Source organism: Argiope bruennichi, chromosome 8 (assembly GCF_947563725.1).
Source record: "Argiope bruennichi chromosome 8, qqArgBrue1.1, whole genome shotgun sequence".
NCBI lineage: Eukaryota > Metazoa > Arthropoda > Arachnida > Araneae > Araneidae > Argiope > Argiope bruennichi.
The window spans coordinates 44,991,539-45,011,099 of NC_079158.1; the positions used below are offsets into that span (position 1 = coordinate 44,991,539).

Sequence of the window (19,561 nt, forward strand, 5' to 3'; positions counted from 1 at the left end):
ACTTATAACTGTCTTTTATGTTTATTTTTATATTGTTTGATTATTATTAGCAAATTTTCATCTTGAAGTTCTAATAAAAAATCTAGATAATTCAAACTTTAAAGAGTACATTTTTGTTTGTTAAAATTGTCTATAATGATAACTTGCCTATAACAATAGTTTACCTAATCCATGCAGTATCGTTATGGACATATTTCACTGTATTCTATATTTTTTTAAAATTAAATATCATATTCGAAATATTCTGTGTAATTTTAAATATCCTAACTGCATTTCTCATTGAAATTTTCTGGAGGTTCGCTCGCACAAATAACTGTAAAATAAATAAAGATTCGCAAATATTTTAATTTAAAATGATTTATTTATTAAAACTGAGCATTATTTAATTTTTGTTAATGAAAAATGTTCTTTCATAACATAATGAGCATGCAGTTACATAGGGGAATGCCATCTCAAAAGTTGTACAAGAGCTTTTGAATAAAATAAAAATGAGTATGAGAATAGTATCCATGATGCAAAAACAATTTTCAAATTAAATAAAATAAAACATATGAAATGATATATAAAACAATAAAATACAACCACGCTATAAGATAAGGCAACATTGAAGTTAACAATATTTAATTTATTTGGCTTCTTAGTAATGAGAATGTTATTTAAAAAATCATCATGTCATTCAGATTTGCTGGTGTTTTTTTCTATGGTAGAAGAATGTTCAACAATCTATCTGACAAAAGTTGCCGCTTTTCAAAGAACTAAATAATTATTTTAACATTATAGGCGTGCATTCACTTGCTAAAACTATTCTTTAATATATAGACGGAATAATGCTTTACTTACAAAAGAAAACCATATTATTCAAATTTATCTCTATTCAATGATATTGTGACAACCTAATTTTTGAAAATTACATTACAAACTCCTTTTTTACGGAAGGAGCACTAATTCATCATAATGAATCCTCCTTCTCTTAACTTTGAATGTGTAGATAATCAGTACTGTTGCTGCTGCAACAGCAATTACTAGAAATGTTATCGCCACGCCAAGTTTCAAGGACCATGCTTTAGTCTTCGAAGGAGGAGGACTGCTTGTAACTCTTTCAGTTACAGTTGGAGATACTGAACTTGTCTCAAAAGCAGTTGAACTCTTCACTTCAGCTGTTGGCGATGGAGAATCTGAATTAGTAGATTGCTCAGTTGCTGTCGGTGAAGTTGAATCTGAACTTATATCAGAAGAAGAGGAGGATATATCTGATACAGCAGAAGATGTATCAAAACTTGATGAGGAACTTGTATCCGGTGAGGGTGAAGGCGAGGTGACTGGGTCAGACGAAGAACTGGCATCAGTCGATTGCGCAGAAGTGTTAGTAGTGCTTGGCGACGGACTGGTGTCAGTGGATTGTGAAACAGAAGTATCAGGAACAGGTGTAGTATTAACAACAGTGGATCCTGTAGTGGTTACTGAGCCCGTTGGTGTATTAGTATCAGTGCTTTGCGAGGAGCCAGGTGAGGGACTTGCTTCAGTGGATTGTGCAGTAGTATCAGTGTTTGGGGAGGAATTGGCGTCAGTGGATTGTGCAGTAGTATCAGTGTTTGGAGAGGAATTGGCGTCAGTGGATTGCGAAGGAACAGTTGCAGGATCAGATGAGGTACTAACAGTATTGAATTCTGTTGTTGTGTCTGAGCTCGTTGAAGCAGTAGCAGGTGTACCTTGGGAAGAAGAAACAATAGGGGTAGGGGAGGAACTATCTTCAGTGGATTGCGCAGTAGTGTCAGAAACTATTGATGAGCTGGTGTCGGGAGTTTGCGAAGAAGCCTCGGGACTTGATGAATGACTCGTATCAGTGGATTGTATAGTTGTGTCAGAACTTTTTGATGGACTGGTTTCGGGAGCTTGCGAAGAAGCCTCAGGACTTGGTGAGGGACTTGAATTAACGTTTGGTGTAGTTGTGTCAGAATCTGTTGAGATACTGGTATCAGTCGCTTGAGATGAAGTTGTATCTGCTACATGATTTACAATATTTGGACTATGTAGCCATGACCTATAATCTTTACTATACCTGATACCATTTACACCTATGGAAAAAATAAAATAAGGTAACCATTAGATTAAGGTACATAATTTAGCTTAGAGCTTAAGTGATATTTTCCTCATGTGTATTACACAATAATATATTTTACTTGAAAACTAAAAAAAAATATTTTGAACATTTTTTATGTTAGGCTCCTGATTAAGGAAAAAATAAATCTATAATACAATGTTATTAACTAATGCATATACTAATGTTGGATAACAAATATTGAAGACAAGCATTTAGAAGTTTTTTGTTTTACTGCATATGTACGAATTTATTTTATGTAAAACAGAAAGCGATTACAGTAAAACGTCAGTTTAACGCTTTCAACGTTTAACGTTTTTCCATATATAACGTCATTCTTCATTGGTTACAGATAATTTCTTATAGTTGTAAAGTTAAAAAGTACCAGATTTAACGTTATCAGCTTGAAACATTTCCCACCTTTAACATTTTTCAGCGTAAAGAATGCAGTGCAGTTTCCCTAAAATCATCAGCAATTGAGATGGGGGAAAAAAAAGAAAGAGAATCTTTCTTGCCAAATAGTATAATATAGTATTCCAAATAGCCGTTCCACCCCCCACCCCCCAACTTCTCTTTGTTTATGTTAAAAATGGAAAGACCTCTCTTTACCTCCCTTCATGCCTAAAAAATTCCGGCGATAATATTTTATTTGTTTAAATGTGAATGAGAATTTTCAAATTGACTTTAATCAAACATCACATTTTCTTTATCTTTAGCTCATGAAATATAAAAAAAAGAATTTCATTTTCGAATAAACAGAGATTAAACTTGACAGAAAAACTTATCAAAACCAGAAAATACGTCGCAATATTAATAGACAATGGAAAACTAAAGAATAAATTTAGATAACGAAACATTGAAGTTTTACAAGGCGCATTGCAAAAAGCACTAGATTTAAGTAACTAACGCAAGGCAACACAATTCTTTTTAAAAAAAATAAAGTAGTTTCGCTTTTATTGTATTGAAATTATGTTCAGCACAATCAAATTCGGGTTCTCTTGGCCGAGGTTCAAAAAGTAACAATATTATAATATAGCATTCTTGTGAAATAAGTATTTCTGGCCAAATTCTCATATAGTAATATCTTTAATAGAAATAGAAAGATATAATAGCTTGTGTGACGTGCGTACGTGTGTATGCGTGCGCCTTTGTATGTTTACGATCATTTTTATTAATCATTTAGTAAGAATAATTCCCGGTAAAATTGATTAATTAATTTATCACCTTGCTGGTAATTATTCATAAACCGATTAATCATATTAACTATACTATTAATCTGTATTTAGCGACAATGTTTATATTTAACTGTATAAGTCCATTAGAATTAGTCCATTAGCCGAAGAAAAACATGTATAAAGTTAAAACATTTTATATAAGTAAATAATTTATAATTTGATGACAAAATAAATAGTAGATTCAATGGATTCAAAAATATTTTACATCATATTAATACGGTGAGATTTATTAGATAAATATACTTATGGGGGTTTTTCACGAAATTAATTGAAACTGAAGTTATAAAAAGTGAAAACTCAGAAATAAGAGTAAGATAGGTATAAGATTTTTAAAAACCCATTGCAACATTTAGTAATATTACCGTCTTTATGACATATAGCATTTAATTTTTAAAATGTGTCAGAGCAAAACAGTAATAAATAACCCATATTTAAAGTGTATCGTAGTGGGGTATTGTAGTTCTTATCTCTGGATAAATCAGTACATCACTTTAAAAACTGACCCAAATCACCATGAGAAGACAAAATTTAACATGCAATAGAATTTTTCAGATAGGCAAATAATCTATATAAAAGTGATTTAGCTATAATTTGAGTTACTAGTTATAAATCTGCAATTTTGGTGTAAGCATATATCGAATTTCAGTCACTTAGATAAGCATATATCGAATTTCAGTCACTTAGATAAGCATATATCGAATTTCAGTCACTTAGATAGTTGTGTTTCTGAGGTAACAAGTTCACATACCTACAGACCGACATAGCTTTTAAAGAATGTATTTAGGACTTAAGGTATTCTGAAGTGTGGAGATTCATCGAAATCTCGAGATTAATTGTTTTAAGCTTTATAATATTTTTTCTATAGAATTTAAATGTTGAATATCTGGACATCTTCTCGGCATAAATAGAAGGCTAACAAGCAAACCGAGTAACAGTGAGTTAAGCAACGATCGAAAACATATGGAAAGTGTTAATGGAGAACACCACTGTCTTGCCACAAATGCGTCACTTTCTTTAAATAAGAGATGTCCCACTCTTGAAGTAACGAGAAATCTTTTCATTAAGATCTCATTATATGAGGGAATCTGAATGTCGAGATCTCCAAGTTGTTATACAAGCGATCTTACACTCTTTTCTTTCCTTTTTAATCCTTTTTTTTTTCTGTATCAGTCAGGAATACTTGACAAGCTTTATGGAATTCAATGTTTGCTTGATAAAATTCTACCAACCACTAAACACTACAGAATAGAGGAAAGGTTTCTAAATGGTAGTTTTTTTTTTCCCCTTCTCATATTAATTTGCGAAGTGTACAAGGAGAAATAAATCTAACAGTCTAATCTAATAAATCTCTAATCTCTAACAAATCTAATAAATCTCTAAATTAAATTCATCCCAGAAATTCCCATGCTTTAAATTTCGCTGAAATCGGAAAGCACGTTTATGTGCGTTTGTCTATTTGTCTATGAACTTGATAATTTTTTTCTTATTTAATGCATTTATTTCTGTTAAAAGAGATCTGAAAATAACTGCCAAAGAAAAAACTTGTATATCCAGGTTTGTAGTATTTCGGGAGCCCTGATTGTATAACTTGACAGTTGTGGCACGGAGGGTAATTGAATCAGTAACTGATCGTCTAAATGCCAATAGATGGCAGACTTGAGGGCAACGAATCAGGAGGCTGGCGTGTGACATAAAGAGGCAGAGAGATTTTGGGACGCGAGAATGAGGAAGATTTATTTTTGGTGAGCGCTCTGTGTTTCTCTGGCAAGCATCATTCGATTCTGCCCAGGGAGAATCGAACTACAGTACATTCCCAATTATCCGCGGAATTGGGTGGCGCGGCCGCCGCGGATAACAAAAATCGCGGATAATCCGAAAAAAGCTAAAAACGGGTATAGCAAAAGAGAAAACAGTCATTCCAACTTTGAAAAATCGTTTTATGTACAATAAAACGTAAAACACACAGCAGGAAACTTTTAACTAACGCTTAATATTTTAGTATATCACTCAAAACTAACCTAAAATGTATTTTGTTAATGAAAACAGAAAAGTGCTTTGTACTTACGAGAGGCGTCAAGGATACACAGAAAAATAAATACATATGTACTGTTTTAATACTGTAATGTATTATGTAATTACAAAAGCATAACTGTAAAACTGCACCTTTTTGAAGAAATCAGTCAAAAAAAAAAAAAAAACTGTGTGGCAGGCGCGGATAATCGGGAGTCTACTGTATTGGTGTTTGGTTAACTGAGTGTAAAGGATCGGCCACTGGATACATTCTAGCCAAATAAAGAAAACGGATTTAAAAGCGGAATCTTCACTGTGGAGGGGAACCAAAACACTATACAGACGAAAAATAAATGTAAATTTAAAACTATATACCTTTTTTTTATCTTCTCTTCTTTAGTTTGTAGCAATAAGACAAGACATTTATGGCAATTTTTTCTTCTATATACCCTCATATTTTAAACTAGATAACTGATGTTTTTATTACAGCAAAATAAAATATGTCTATTTTCATACATGATATCGTTGACGATGGATCATAAATAAATCACACGTGTTGCCAGACAGTGCAAAAATATTAAAAGCAACCACTTAATGCTGCATCGGCATAAATCAAATACTCTTTTATGGAACCATAAAAGTCTGTAAACCGCTCTTAACAAAATAAATGATAGAGAATTTTATGAATTTTTTTTGCTATACCTACTTTGTATTGTGTAATTTAATTCTTTTATTGATTTTTAACAAAATGCAGTCAACTCATTTGTTGAATTTTGATGCAAATAGAATAGAATTGCTTTACAGGCCAATAAGGAGTCATATAGGTTTTACAAATGTTTTAACAGGACAAAATCATTTAATTTCTGATTTATAAAAGATAAGCTTACAATTAAAAAAAATTGCTTTAAATACCGTGCAACAATATAATTTAGATTGTTTGAATTATCAAACATCATGTTGAAAAAATTAATAAAATTAAATTTTTACTCAATCTCGTAGTGCAATATCTTGTAATATATTCTTAACACTCTTCACATTTTAATCAAAAAGTTCCATAATTCTGCGACCAATATTGTTCGAAGTATAAAGCTTTAAATATTATTATTTTAGTCATTTTAAACCATTTCAAAGATCGCTCCGAAAAGTATGCATTACATGTTTGTTCTAGACTGCCTTCATTCAGAATTAAGTAATAAAATTATAGCATCATAATTGGATCAGTTTTGGTCTCCGAAGAATAACATGATTTTAGTGTCAAAAATAATTTATTAAAGATTATTTATAACAACAGGAGATTACATAGGAATTTATATTTAAAAAATTGTTTAGCAATGCATTTATTGTCTAAAATAACAAACAAATATTTTGGTCATTTAAAACCTTTTTCATATTTGAAGCATATACCCATTTCTAACAAATGAGAAATTACCAGTTGAGCCAAGTTTAGAGAGGACATTCTGTATGCTGTATATACAATTAAACAATTTCATTAACAAAACAAAAATATTTTATTTAAACATTCGTCAAAGGAATTTCAGTCAAACCCTTTACAAAATTGCTGGTATTCCTTGTTTATCAACGTTCAAAAAAATAATTTTATAAATTATTTCCCATCAGTTACATTTTGCATTATATGTAGATATACCAATAAGAATGAAGTGAAAGAACGAGGAATGGATAAATAAGTGAAAATAGAATAAAATAAAAACACAGCATCTCTTTCCTTTATTTTTGTGATTTATAGTTATAATATCGTATTAATAAAAACTTACGACATTCCATTTCAAATTGTAAAAAGTCATTATACTCTATAAATTTGCTCATTTATTGCTTTTACATTTTCAAACTGAAGTGGCAATTTCAATTGCGCGATTAGTTTCCAATTCAAGCGCATAGGATTTCGAGCAAAGCATCACGCCAACTGGAATTTGGAATCCATCGAGTATATTGCTGGAGAAAAATGGATATAATGTCTCAGAACGATATATATATTGTTACGAAATTTCCCGGGGTTCGTTTGGATAGTGGAAGTTATATGGTGTGGAGATTGCTCAATCACCAAGCGGCAGTAGAAAATAAAACAACGACGTTTATTTACACGAAGACACACAGGACAGCATAAAGGCGACAACTATATACAGCACAGAAGACGATTATCTTCAGCCGAGACGTGCAGCAACAACAGCATACAACAGTATACACAGCAGCTCTACTCCGTCGCTGCTCTGCTAGTCCCTGGAAGACGAGTTCTTCACCGTTACTTCCGACTACTCTTCGACTCCACTGGTCCACAACCACTCTTCTCTGTCGCTTCCGACTACTCAATTCACCACTGGTTCACCACTCAACTCACCACTCCTGGGTCACAACTACTCGGCAGCGGCAGGACTGCTTCCTTTTATAAGCATCAGGAGGCGGGGCTAGAAGCATCTCAACCAATCAAGAACGTTCGAGGCGTATCTCCGTTCCTACTGGGCGGATCGGGAAAATTCTCGATGTTTCGGGTATAATCTATTTTGGCGCTAAAGTCGCCAAATTCGTCACCAAGTCACCAAATGGTAGCCAAGCTCTGGGACTTCCTATAGAACTGACTATGCTGGGAAGCTGCCTCGCAGATTCGTAACAATATATTATAAAACATACTCAGTAGCATATACAATAGAGTGGTCGTAACATGCCCCCCCCCCAAAAAAAAAGAATCCATGTTATACCTCGGAAAAATCAGGAATTGGTGATAAATATATCGAGGGAAAATGAATAAAATTGATTGATATATTCCTCTTCCCCATAGGCAAGAAATATAATTTTAAAAAATAGTGACTATTTTTCATTTTTTTAATTTTAAAATTTCTTTTAATCTATTTATTATTTAATAGTTTTTAAGTACTCAACTTCTTGAGGGTCATAAAATTTATTTTATTAGAATCAGTCCATAACTTTTGATTTTACATTCCTTGCAAAGTAGACAAAAGATGTATGTAATTAATTCAATTAACAATTTTTAATTTCTAATCATTAATTTTTACAAATCATCTTGCCACCAATTTTAATAATAATCGATATATAGGCATAGCAAAAGATTATTTAGATCCAAAAAAAAAACGCTTTGAAATTGGTTCATTTTCTTTGTTTACGGCAACGCATTGTAAAACTGAACTCCAAAACTAAAATATAATTATTTTACCAAGCAGAGAGTAGCAAAAATACAAAAAGTAATAAAGATTAAGTGATATTAACTTCAGCTTTATATAAAAATCTTTTTTTCAGTTTAACTTTTTTTTTCTTCATATACTTGATTCTTCATATAGATGATACTTGAAAATTGGACTTACTGGCGAGATTTGGCATTCCAGGGAATAACGTCACTCCTGGATGCAATTCGGACAAACTTTTTGCTATGTTTTTGAAATGTGCTCTGGCCATTTGAATCATGAGATCCTGATTAGGAGTACGAAGTGTAGCCACGCCTAAATAAAAAATATATATATAGTTTAGAAAGTAGGATTTCTTCATGAAGAAGATGAGTCGAGATGGATCAAATTTCTAGTTAGAGAAAATTATACCTTAAAGTTACCAATAAAAACCCTTTTTTGAAAAAATAAAAATGGTTTAATGTTATTTCCTATCGGAATATTTCAAATGAATATGACTTGAAACTTTTAATTATTTTTTCTCCTTCTTTACGACTCCTTTACTCGCCTTTAAAATTTATCTCAAGCTCAGCTCTTCCATTATTCAGTGAAATGATTGGCTTCATGGTTTTGGTATGGTCAAAAATATGCACTGTATTCCCTTCTCAGGGCATATAGTTTTAATTGAACTCTCAAAAAGGTAAAGATTTGTTTCAATATTTTCAAACCCATTCTTTGAATTCTATGAAATAGGTTTTTTTTAATATTTAATTATAAAGACAGAAAGAAAAGCAAAGTACTTTTTAGCCGCAGCAGTACGAGGACACGATGAATCACCGCGAATCAATCCTCCTCCCTACAACTCAATAACGAAGTGTGGCAGACCAGAGACCCCACACCAACCCCACCCGACACTGTCATACTGAGACTTTTACGAAAGCCAAACGGAGTCTGAGTGTTTATAGTCTCTACCAAGAAGAATATGTAGGTTGACTAACCCATGCTGAAATGAAACATCACCGGACCTTTATTGAAAAAAACAATGTCATAGATCATATTTAAATAATTCAAAGAATATAATTATATATAAAATATAGATAATTTATTTTAAATTAAATGAAAGATAAAAAGAAGCAAGTTATTACAAAAGTGTATGCAGGAAACGAATAAGAAATCCTAATTAAGATAAATAAATGGGGAAATAAATGAATAGAAAAAATAGTAAATATATAAATAATATAAAATTAATAATAAATAAATAGGTGGACGTAAATGATAATAATAATAAAAAATAATAATATCTAATACAATTAATAATAAAAATTAATGAAATAAGTAATAAAAAAAGGTAAATAATAAATGAGTAAAAGCAAAGAATTACAGTAGAAAAATTGATTTACAAAGTTTAGCAAATAGCTAAATATTTAGAAACTTGGTAGAGATTATTAAAAGATTATTATATCTCTAATATTTTAGATAAACATTTTTATCAAGGAATAAAAGATTCGAAATTTCATTAAACTTTGAGTTCTTTATTGTACTAGGAAATCAGGTCACAATTTCCTACCATTTTTTTTTTTTTTTCAAATTTTACAGTGGAATAAGATATGTGAACTGTGCCTCCGACTTCAACATTTTTCGTCTTTTAAGAACAATCTTTATTGGTGTATTATGAATGCGTCTTGTTTTATATAAATTAGATTTACTTTGAAATTCCCTTATAATCTTTTAGTTGGGACTTTTGTAAAGAGATTTTTTTTATTGCGACCTTATCATCTATGTTGCTAAGAGTTCAATTTATTTCGCTTGAAAATATTATTGTTTTGTTTAAATGAAGAGTTCAAAATGTAACCCAGAAATATTTATATATTTCTTATATTTATCTGTCGCGCTTTTCTGCGAAATCGTTACTATTAAAATCCTTATGAGCTTTAATCCAACCTAATTTAATGCTGTTTCTCTGTTCGAAAACTTCTCTTTTAATGTCGTTAAAAAAATTTCTTTTCTTTAAGATATTGAATTGCTAAAAGTATTGTATTTACATCAAGAATAATTTTTTTATGAATACTTGGATGTTTCGCCCCCTACTCCTATTCACTCCCCAGCCCGATGTTGTCCGATTCCATTCGCGAAGTTTTTTCGGTTCCAGTTACCAAATTTTTAAACATGGAGTTTAAAATTCGACTTTCGACGAATGCTGGGAGCTTAATCTTTCGATGATAAGAACATAGTTTTACCGATTGGCCTACTACCAATCCAAAAATTAAAGCCCCACAATGACAACATTCTTTGCTTGTATCTCCAATATCTAAATATTGAATCATTTTTTCACATTTTGCCTTCAAATTAGCAACTTCACTATCAGCTTTTCTTTGCGAATTGCCAGATTCCCGTTAGGGCTTTCTTCGCATTTTTTCTTCATCTGATATCGCTGGACGCCCCATTATTAATTAAAAATGCAATACAAGGTTAACACGTGTATTGCTAATATTAATCAGAAAAATTGCTAGCCAAGAAACGAAACATTTCCGTTACTCGAAAAAATTAAACAAGCTGGAAAATTATTCACTAGAGTTGCCACAAATACTATGTCTAATGAAGAATTGACAAATAACAATGTTTAAAATTCATTTGCGGTTAATTTGGTGCTAATTAAAGGTTTTCTTTCCTTTTTTTGTCACCATTTTACCGTCAAGTTCAGTATAAATACTTACAATAAAAATTTTCATTAAATATTTCAAACAATACTGGCAAAACAAACCTCAAATATCATGGATCAGGTGACTCGTTATCTCCTAATCACAAAGCGAATAAAACGCAATATTTAAAGTTTCTTTATATAATAGATAAAAAAGCAAGATATAATTGGGTGTTTTAATGCTTCCAGAATTATGATCGTTTCTTCCATGAAAACTGTACATTTATCCAAATGTTTAAATGCTTTATTGATTTTTTTTTCTTTTATTTTTATGAAGTACCCAGACACATCCAACTTCATTATTAAATTTGGATTCATCTGTGTAATACTGATATTCTTCTAAATGTTCTTCAAATAAATGCAAATCTATTTAAAGTAGTTCCTTCGATTTGATAGAACGGAAGAAATCAAAACTTAGAATGTTATTGGAATAGAAGTTTTTTTTAATTTCTTTAACAGCATTGCATTCGTTTTGTATTTTAATATCAAGATAACGATAGCCATTTAGAACTTGCAAAATTTCATTTGAAATGCTATTAATAAACCTTGGTGATTACTAAGAAGGAATATTGTAAAATTGGAAGGATTTCATTGCTCATTTTAGCAAAATATTTATATCATGTATCTTTACCATAACAAATAATTTTTTCGAGTCATAATAAAAGCGTAAGCAATTTTCATTTTAGTACCAATTTTTTTATTTTATTTTTTATATTAGTACCATTTGGGTACTTTATTTGCTATTGCTAACCATCTTAAATAATGTAATTTGCCAGAATTTAGGATATTTAATTTATCACTCCATTTTATTGATTTTATTTCAACAGAAATAATGAAAAATTACTTTTGATCTCTACCGAATGTTTTTGATAAATACAAGAGGTTAGGTCTTTAATACTGAATTCTAAACCAAAAGGCCAAAAACCAAACCAAACCTAATAAACCGAAGTTCCAACTATCATCTCGTGGAAAAAAATGATAAAATCCCACACACAAAGCTTAAAAGATTTAGTTAATAGCCGCAATGATTATTTTTTTCCTTTAAAGATTTCTTAATTTTTGTTACTTTTTTCATTTTTGCCATTCGTTCTTCGCTAACGAGTGATGTTCTATTTTTGAAACATTGTTTTGCGATGCATTATCAAGAATAAAAAAAAAAAGAATGAAGAGGATATTTTATTAGACCTAATTAACCTTTTGCTATACATACCTATCAAACTATTGTAACTTCATCGAGAAGATGGTGTGTGAAAATTATAATAGTAAGAACTAAAAATTTAATTGCTATTGAAACTATATTATATTATTTTTACTTTACAAGGAATATGTAACCGAAGTTATAGACCTATTTTGACAAAAAAAAAATTATTATTAAGACGTTGAATGCTTAGCAGCTAATTCTATAATAAACAGATAGGGGAAAATTAAAAAATTAATGAAAAACAATCGAATTCCAACACTTTTTGCAGCTATTTGTTTTCATGCGGAAACTGACAATAGCAAAATATTTTATTCATTATATTTTTCTCAATATATTTTCAATTCAAAACTCTCCCGAGGTATAATTAGTTTTTTTCGGACCCTCCTTAAAGTACAATCTAACTGACATGATGAGGGAATGTCCTCTTTTAGTACAATTAGATACGATTTCCAGGAATTTAATATAAAGGCAATTACTTGCTTAATAGAATCTTAATACTTAAATTCCTCTTTCTAAACCTCGAGGTAAAAAGCAGTTAAAGGAAATTTGAACCTCTAATTCGAAGCATCTTAAAATATAATTTTTTAGTCTTCATTCGTCTGTCTTCATATTATTTTTAAAAATTTACTCTTCATTATAAAACTATAATGAGAAAATAGTAAATGCATTTAACATCAGTTCAACTCCAGATAGTAAATACTAATAAATGTATTCAAAATTCTAATAAAGTGTGTACAAACTCAATAACTTAAGTAATAATAAGTATTCTTTCAAAATATTGTTGCGAAAAATCCATTTGATGGATGTACGTGAAAATTCCAAATAATTCGTTGAAGAATAACACCACTATATACTAAACGAGACACAGCTAATAAAACAGACGAAATGCACTCAAAATATCACTTGCATAAATCAAAAACACATAAACAGTAAATCATTATCAAACAAATGCATCATCATAAAGCACTAAAAAAAAAACTCGCTAGATTATTACTACAAAGAAAGAATTCACTGAAATTCACTTGAGAAATCACTGCAAAGAGAGAATTCACTTAAAATATTCGGAGCAAGGCAAATAAGTTTCTAGAAGGATATTGTATCATCGTTTCTAATCTTATATCACCAAAACAGTTTCCGAAACACCATGTAGTTTTTGAAATATTCGTTTTCATTGCCAAGTTTATCAGCATCAGGGGTCATTGACTTGGCAACCATTTAATAATCATTAAAATATCTGCCCAATTATCTTCCTTAACATTAAACTAATTACGCAGAGAAGCAAAAGTGTATATGTGTAAAAATATTCTTAAAAACATTTTAAATAATTTATTAAAATAAATAAAAAATTCATGGAAATAAAACTGATAAAGCTGAAAAACTATTTTTTTAATAGAATAAAAATATTTTTGTAATTATGTGATTCGTTTTGGCGGGAAAACATTAAAATTTCAATAAATTTTTGATAAAAAAATCCTAATAAAAATTGTGGAATTTCGTTTTCCAGTAAGAATCTACTACCCAAGAAATATTTACGGTCCATTTGGAGCTCCAAACCTAGCTATGTGCCCTGAAAAATGTGACTCGGTACATATTCGAAAATGGCATCAACCTTCCAATAAAAATCATTTGTAAAAAGAAAAATATAATAAAATGCGAAATAGAATATACTTTTGTAACAAACTTGTGGCATTATCTCGATCATTTTTAAAGGAGCGTTATGAAAATTATCGACCTCTTCAGAGAAAATATGTTTAGGCAAAAATATATTTATATACATAATATTGAAACTCAAATGATGCTTTTGTATTACAGAAGCGGAAGTTAATATATTTTCAAAGATAAGCCTACACAAAAATATCCATGACAGTTGATTCGAGATAAGGTCAATTGTACAATTTTTTATCCCACTTATCTTTTCATTTAACGATATTAGAGTGAAAACGATTTTGCAGCAGTCGATAAGAATTCTCGTTGAGTGACGAAATATTAGTTGTTTTTTTCATTTGTTCTAGTAAAATCATTATTTGTTCTAGTAAAATCATTATTTGTTCTAGATTATTTGTTCTAGATTGTTTGTATTATATTAAGAAAGGGGGAAAAATACTTTCTAGATGAATTGCACAAAATAAATATCTATTATAATTCAGAATTTGGGGGAAAAAATGTTGTTCTAATTTATTTTGGATAAGGAACTAATTCTGGAATAAAAAAAACATTCATAAATATAATCAGAAATGGGATCGTTTTTATAATTTGAAAGAAAAAATTAAATTAAATAGAATAAACATAAGATTCTAAAATGCTGAATGGTTAGTATTCTTGTACAGATTATTTATTTTCAGAGGTATATATTTTAAAGCGAAGGAAATAGACAAGAAACAAGAATCCGGAAAAAAAATGGGAATAATTATTATTTTTTTTTTCTTTTTTCCTTTCACTGTTTTTTTTTATTTTAATAGAATCTTTATTTATTATTAATTAAATTGACATTGAGATGCTTTCTAAAATTGCTAGTATCGGTAGAAAAGGAAATGTTTATGTTTGTACGGTTTCTAGACGACTTTATCATATTTTTATTATGATATTTCCATATCAGCCATGAAACTAGTACATAGATAGTCAAAATAATAACTAAATGCACTTTTAAGCTTAAGTAAATTCCTTCATCTAGTGTTCTTTTAAAAAAATATTTGAGATAATAATTGAAGTATTTCACTACAATTAAAAAAAAAGAATGATAAAAACGTTTATTTTTATCGAATTTTATTAAAGTGGAATTTGGTAAATTCAAAAATCTTATTGGCTTCTTGTAGCAGAAAACTGAGCAGAATATTCTTCTTTGTTAGGCTATTATTGGCTTAACGACACACATCTTTTTTCTAATCTTGACCTGGCAAGGAGCCAAATGAATATTAATGCTTCTAGAATCATATTACAGGTAATATCACTTGGGTGCTGATAATAATTAATATCCATTATGACTATAATTTATTTATGTTACAAATTTTCTATATTAGAGAGGTGAAATAGAAAGATGATTTTGCCATGAAATGACTTAATTCAAAATTTAATAAAGATCTACAACTATTATGTAAAAAGTACATACCAGATTTCATGTATCTAGCTCATTTTGTGTGTTTTTAAATAGACAGGCAATCGATCTATATTCAATATATTTGATTCAGATTTGACATGGATGAACAACAATAATAACTACATGCCAAATTTTATCCATGCAGCTTTTTCAGTTTTGCAATTATTGGGTCGCAGATCGAGTTGGTTTTTAAACATTTTGTTCAAAATAGGATGGAGTTTAAAATATTTGATATAAAAACTATAAAACAATAATTTCAGCCCTTATTTACGCTTCCTAGTTAGCGCGTATATAAGAAATTCAAGTCAGAATTTCAAGAAATAGTTTTTAAAAACTTTTTTTCGGAGTAGTTTAAATCTTTGATATTCATAAAAAAAATCTCTAAATTTGATTTTACAACGAATTATAATGTTGTAATCTATGTATTCCGTTTCCAATTCAAAGAAAAGATTTAAAGTTGTCGACCAACAAACATGATTTAATTCTTTAAAAAAAAAAAAACTTGAAATTAATAATTATTTTTTAAACTAGGGGATTTGCAAATGAAATTTCAAAAATAAAATCTCTTTTCAAAAAATTTCAAAAAAAAAAAAATTAATTTCAAATGAATTTTTCCAAGCACACCTTTATTATTGTATCAAACAGCAATTTTTTTAAAATTTAGATTAGAGATCTACTATTTCTCACAAACTCAATACCAGGTAACAGCACTGGCATGCAAATCAGACTTTAATTGAATTTAGGTTTAACAATTAATTAAGTACTGGAAAAGTTAAGTTAAAATATTGTCACAGTAAAATAATGAAAACACTGATTACAAAATTCAATCTTCACAAACATGTAACGTGAGATAAAATAGAAATGATTAAATTCTAAACACAAAAAGTTTTTTAATTCTTTTTATGGCTATGCACATAAAATTTAAAAAATAAAATATTCTTTCAATGCAGTTGCTTGATCATTTTTAGCGAAATTCTTATCATGTGGTGGTTTTCAATAATTTTTTAATTAATTAATTTTAAAATTTTGATAGAATATTACTTTATTAAAATTTTTGTACTACACTTTGGGGTCATGATCCAAAGTTTAATAGCTTTATTGTGAATTTATAGGATTAATGATTTACCATATTTTGAAATTTCAAACCACATTTTTGAACTCAATTTTTAAACTTGTTGATTTCTTTATAAACATATCTTCCCTAAAATAAAGGCAAATGTTTGTTGCATGCTGGCATTAACAAAGCCAATGTCGATGATAAAATCATCTCAAACAATTTAATAAATCATTCAGAATTCTGTAAATTCATTGTTTTAATCAATCCTTTAAAGTGCTGTGTATTCAATCAATTGCTTTTAAGAATTTTGTATTGTATTATATATTGTATTACGTATATTATATACTGTATTATGTATATTATATACTGTATTGCATTATATATATACTGCGTATAAAATAAAGAACATTAAGTTCAATGATACATTAAAGTTTTCAAAAATTAACCGTATAAACAAATATTTTAGAAACATTTTTCACAAAATATTTGTTAAATGTAAAGAACATATAAAAGATAAAACAGAACATTTAAAATGAAATCTTAGCTTAAAATAAAAATTGATTCAGCTGAATAATTAATTGATAGAGCTGAATATCAGAAACTCGAAATTAATTGATACAGCTGAATAATTAATTGATACAGTTGAATATCAAAAACTCAAAATTAATTGATGCAGTTGAACATCTGAAACTCGAAATTAATTGATGTAGCTGAATAATTAATTCATACAGTAGAATATCAAAAACTCAAAATTAATTGATGCAGTTGAATATCAAAAACTCAAAATTAATTGATGCAGCTGAACATCAGAAACTCGAAATTAATTGATGTAGCTGAATAATTAATTCATACAGTAGAATATCAAAAACTCAAAATTAATTGATACATTTGAATATCAAAAACTCAAAATTAATTGATGCAGTTGAACATCAGAAACTCGAAATTAATTGATGTAGCTGAATAATTAATTCATACAGTGGAATATCAAAAACTCAAAATTAATTGATGCAGTTGAATATCAAAAACTTGAAATTAATTGATGCAGCTGAATATCAAAAACTAGAAATTAATTGATACAACTTAATATCAGAAACTTGAACTTATACCTGATAATAATCCAACGCAAGCAAAAAATAATAATCCAAATGCGGGAGACATGGTGAGGACGAGTGCTTAATACACAACCAGTCGAAAGTGTGCTCTCAGGTACGACAAAGAGAAAGCTTTTTATCAGAATTAAAATTTCTCATTATTACGAAATCTAATATGAAAAGAGGGACCGTATACAAATAATCAGAACATAAATATAAATTATTCTTATTGAATTTTTTTATTTAATTACAAGAACATTTTTTAATATAATATTCTTTTTTTTTCAATTAATATTTACGAATTATCTTAGGTGGTTTTTATTAAATTATAATGTTAATTTTATGCATGTTATGTTTATGCATGTTAATTTTTAATTTTGTTTTAATAAATGAAGAGTATACTAAAATCATTTAATTTACTATCAGCAGTTCAAATGGCTAAAGATTTATTCAAAAAATAATAAAATCAATTTATAATCATATAGAAAAACATAATTGTGCCTATAGTATCTACACATGATTCAGTATCATTTTATATAGTTTTTCTGTCTTACGAAATCTATACTTATAATAAAGCTCAATGTGTGTGTGTGTGTGTGTGTGTGTGTGTGTGTGTGTGTGTGTGTGTGTGTGTTGGCGCTCTACAGGCCAGGTCATTTGACATACAGCTATCAAATTTGGTACATGTATACCTTAGAGGTCGGGAATGTGCACTGGGGGTCCCTTTTTTTGAATTTTTAATTAGAATTTTAATTATTAATTAAAAACTAACTTTCCCGCCAAAAAAATCTTCCATTTTCCCCACCGCCAACTTTTCCGCCAAAAAAAATCTTCCATTTTCTCCATCGCCAAAGGAGTAAGGCTTCAGTTTTTTTTTCTCCCAACAGTAATGAGGCTAGGGTTAATATTTTTCGGCGGATTATTTCAAACGATTCTGTTTATTTTCTTAATGTTGGATGCATTTAAAATTAAACATTGTTAATTAATCCATGTTTCAGATTCATTCTGAAGTACTTTTGAATTAAAATAACACAGAATAAAGGAAATTAAAAATGTATAATCTGCATAGCGTTATCCCAACTGGCGTAGAAAAATTCACGCATTTGCGTTACCCAACTGGCGAAGAAAATTCACGCATGCGCATTATTCTAATTGTTGTCATGACAACCATATCAACGGATGATTTAAATTATTTTTAGGTTAGTTGCATGCTTTTGTAAGTAAATCGTATTTATGTTAGTTATATATTTTTTGTATATGCTTATAGTTTTAACTACATCGTTTTTTAAACCTGTTTTCGACCGATTATTTTAAACGATTCATTTTATTTTCTTAGTGTTTGATGCATTTAAAATGAAACATTGTTCATTAATCGATGTGTTCATAATGAATCTGAGAAAATTTTGTTGACAAATTCTTGAGATATTACATAAATTAAGAAAGATATTCTTTAGTGCCCATAAAGTTTAAACGCTCAGTGACTCTATTATCAGTAATCATATTATTAAAAAAAATGCTTTGTTTCAGTAAAAAATATTATTATATTAATTGCAGATTAATCATTTACACTTTAATTTAAAACATAAATTCTACGAGAGGTAACAGAAAATTAGAGAGATACATATTACGTTATGACTGAAGGCCTTTATAATATTATGAGTGAATTATATGACTATCAAAATTTGAAGTTTTAAAATATTTTGATGAAGAATCTATTAAAGTTGGAATTGCGTAAAATATTTAATGGTACGACCGGAGTTTAACCCCTGCGTGGCACAATTTTTAAAAATCGCCAACAACGGTCTTGCGAAATGTTCAAAAGCAAAGGAGCAGATATTCAATTATAGTGCATAATAAAGATTGCCAGCTTTAGCGCGTTATTACAACTGGGCGAAGAAGGGGGTTAAACTCCGGTTCAACCTATTTAATTATTAAAATTTAAATAA

The 19,561-nt window shown here is 29.2% G+C and overlaps 1 protein-coding gene across 2 annotated transcripts; it reads right to left on the reverse strand.

Annotated features, from left to right (window-relative positions):
* Positions 1-341: 341 nt before the first annotated feature.
* LOC129981783 (uncharacterized) lies at positions 342-17,729 on the reverse strand. Of its 2 annotated transcripts, XM_056092788.1 has the most exons (3): positions 17,631-17,727; positions 8,676-8,810; positions 342-2,075 (listed from the first exon to the last, which is right to left on the reverse strand). In XM_056092788.1, the coding sequence occupies exons 1-3, from the start codon at positions 17,680-17,682 to the stop codon at positions 928-930; spliced, it is 1,335 nt and encodes a 444-aa protein (XP_055948763.1). In that variant the 5' UTR covers positions 17,683-17,727; the 3' UTR covers positions 342-927. The 2 variants fall into 2 exon arrangements, with proteins under 2 accessions (XP_055948763.1, XP_055948764.1); XM_056092789.1 differs by lacking the exon at positions 8,676-8,810 and having other exon boundaries at positions 17,631-17,729.
* Between the last annotated feature and the right edge of the window lie 1,832 nt (positions 17,730-19,561).

Bases quoted from the DNA above. Each gene is read 5' to 3' on its own strand.
- LOC129981783 (XM_056092788.1), bottom strand. From the start codon at position 17,682: ATGTCTCCCGCATTTGGATTATTATTTTTTGCTTGCGTTGGATTATTA. The intron at 8,811-17,630 runs GTATAAGTTCAA...TTTTTTATTTAG, and splicing joins TTGCGTTGGATTATTATCAG to GCGTGGCTACACTTCGTACT. The intron at 2,076-8,675 runs GTAAGTCCAATT...TTTTTTCCATAG, and splicing joins TGGAATGCCAAATCTCGCCA to GTGTAAATGGTATCAGGTAT.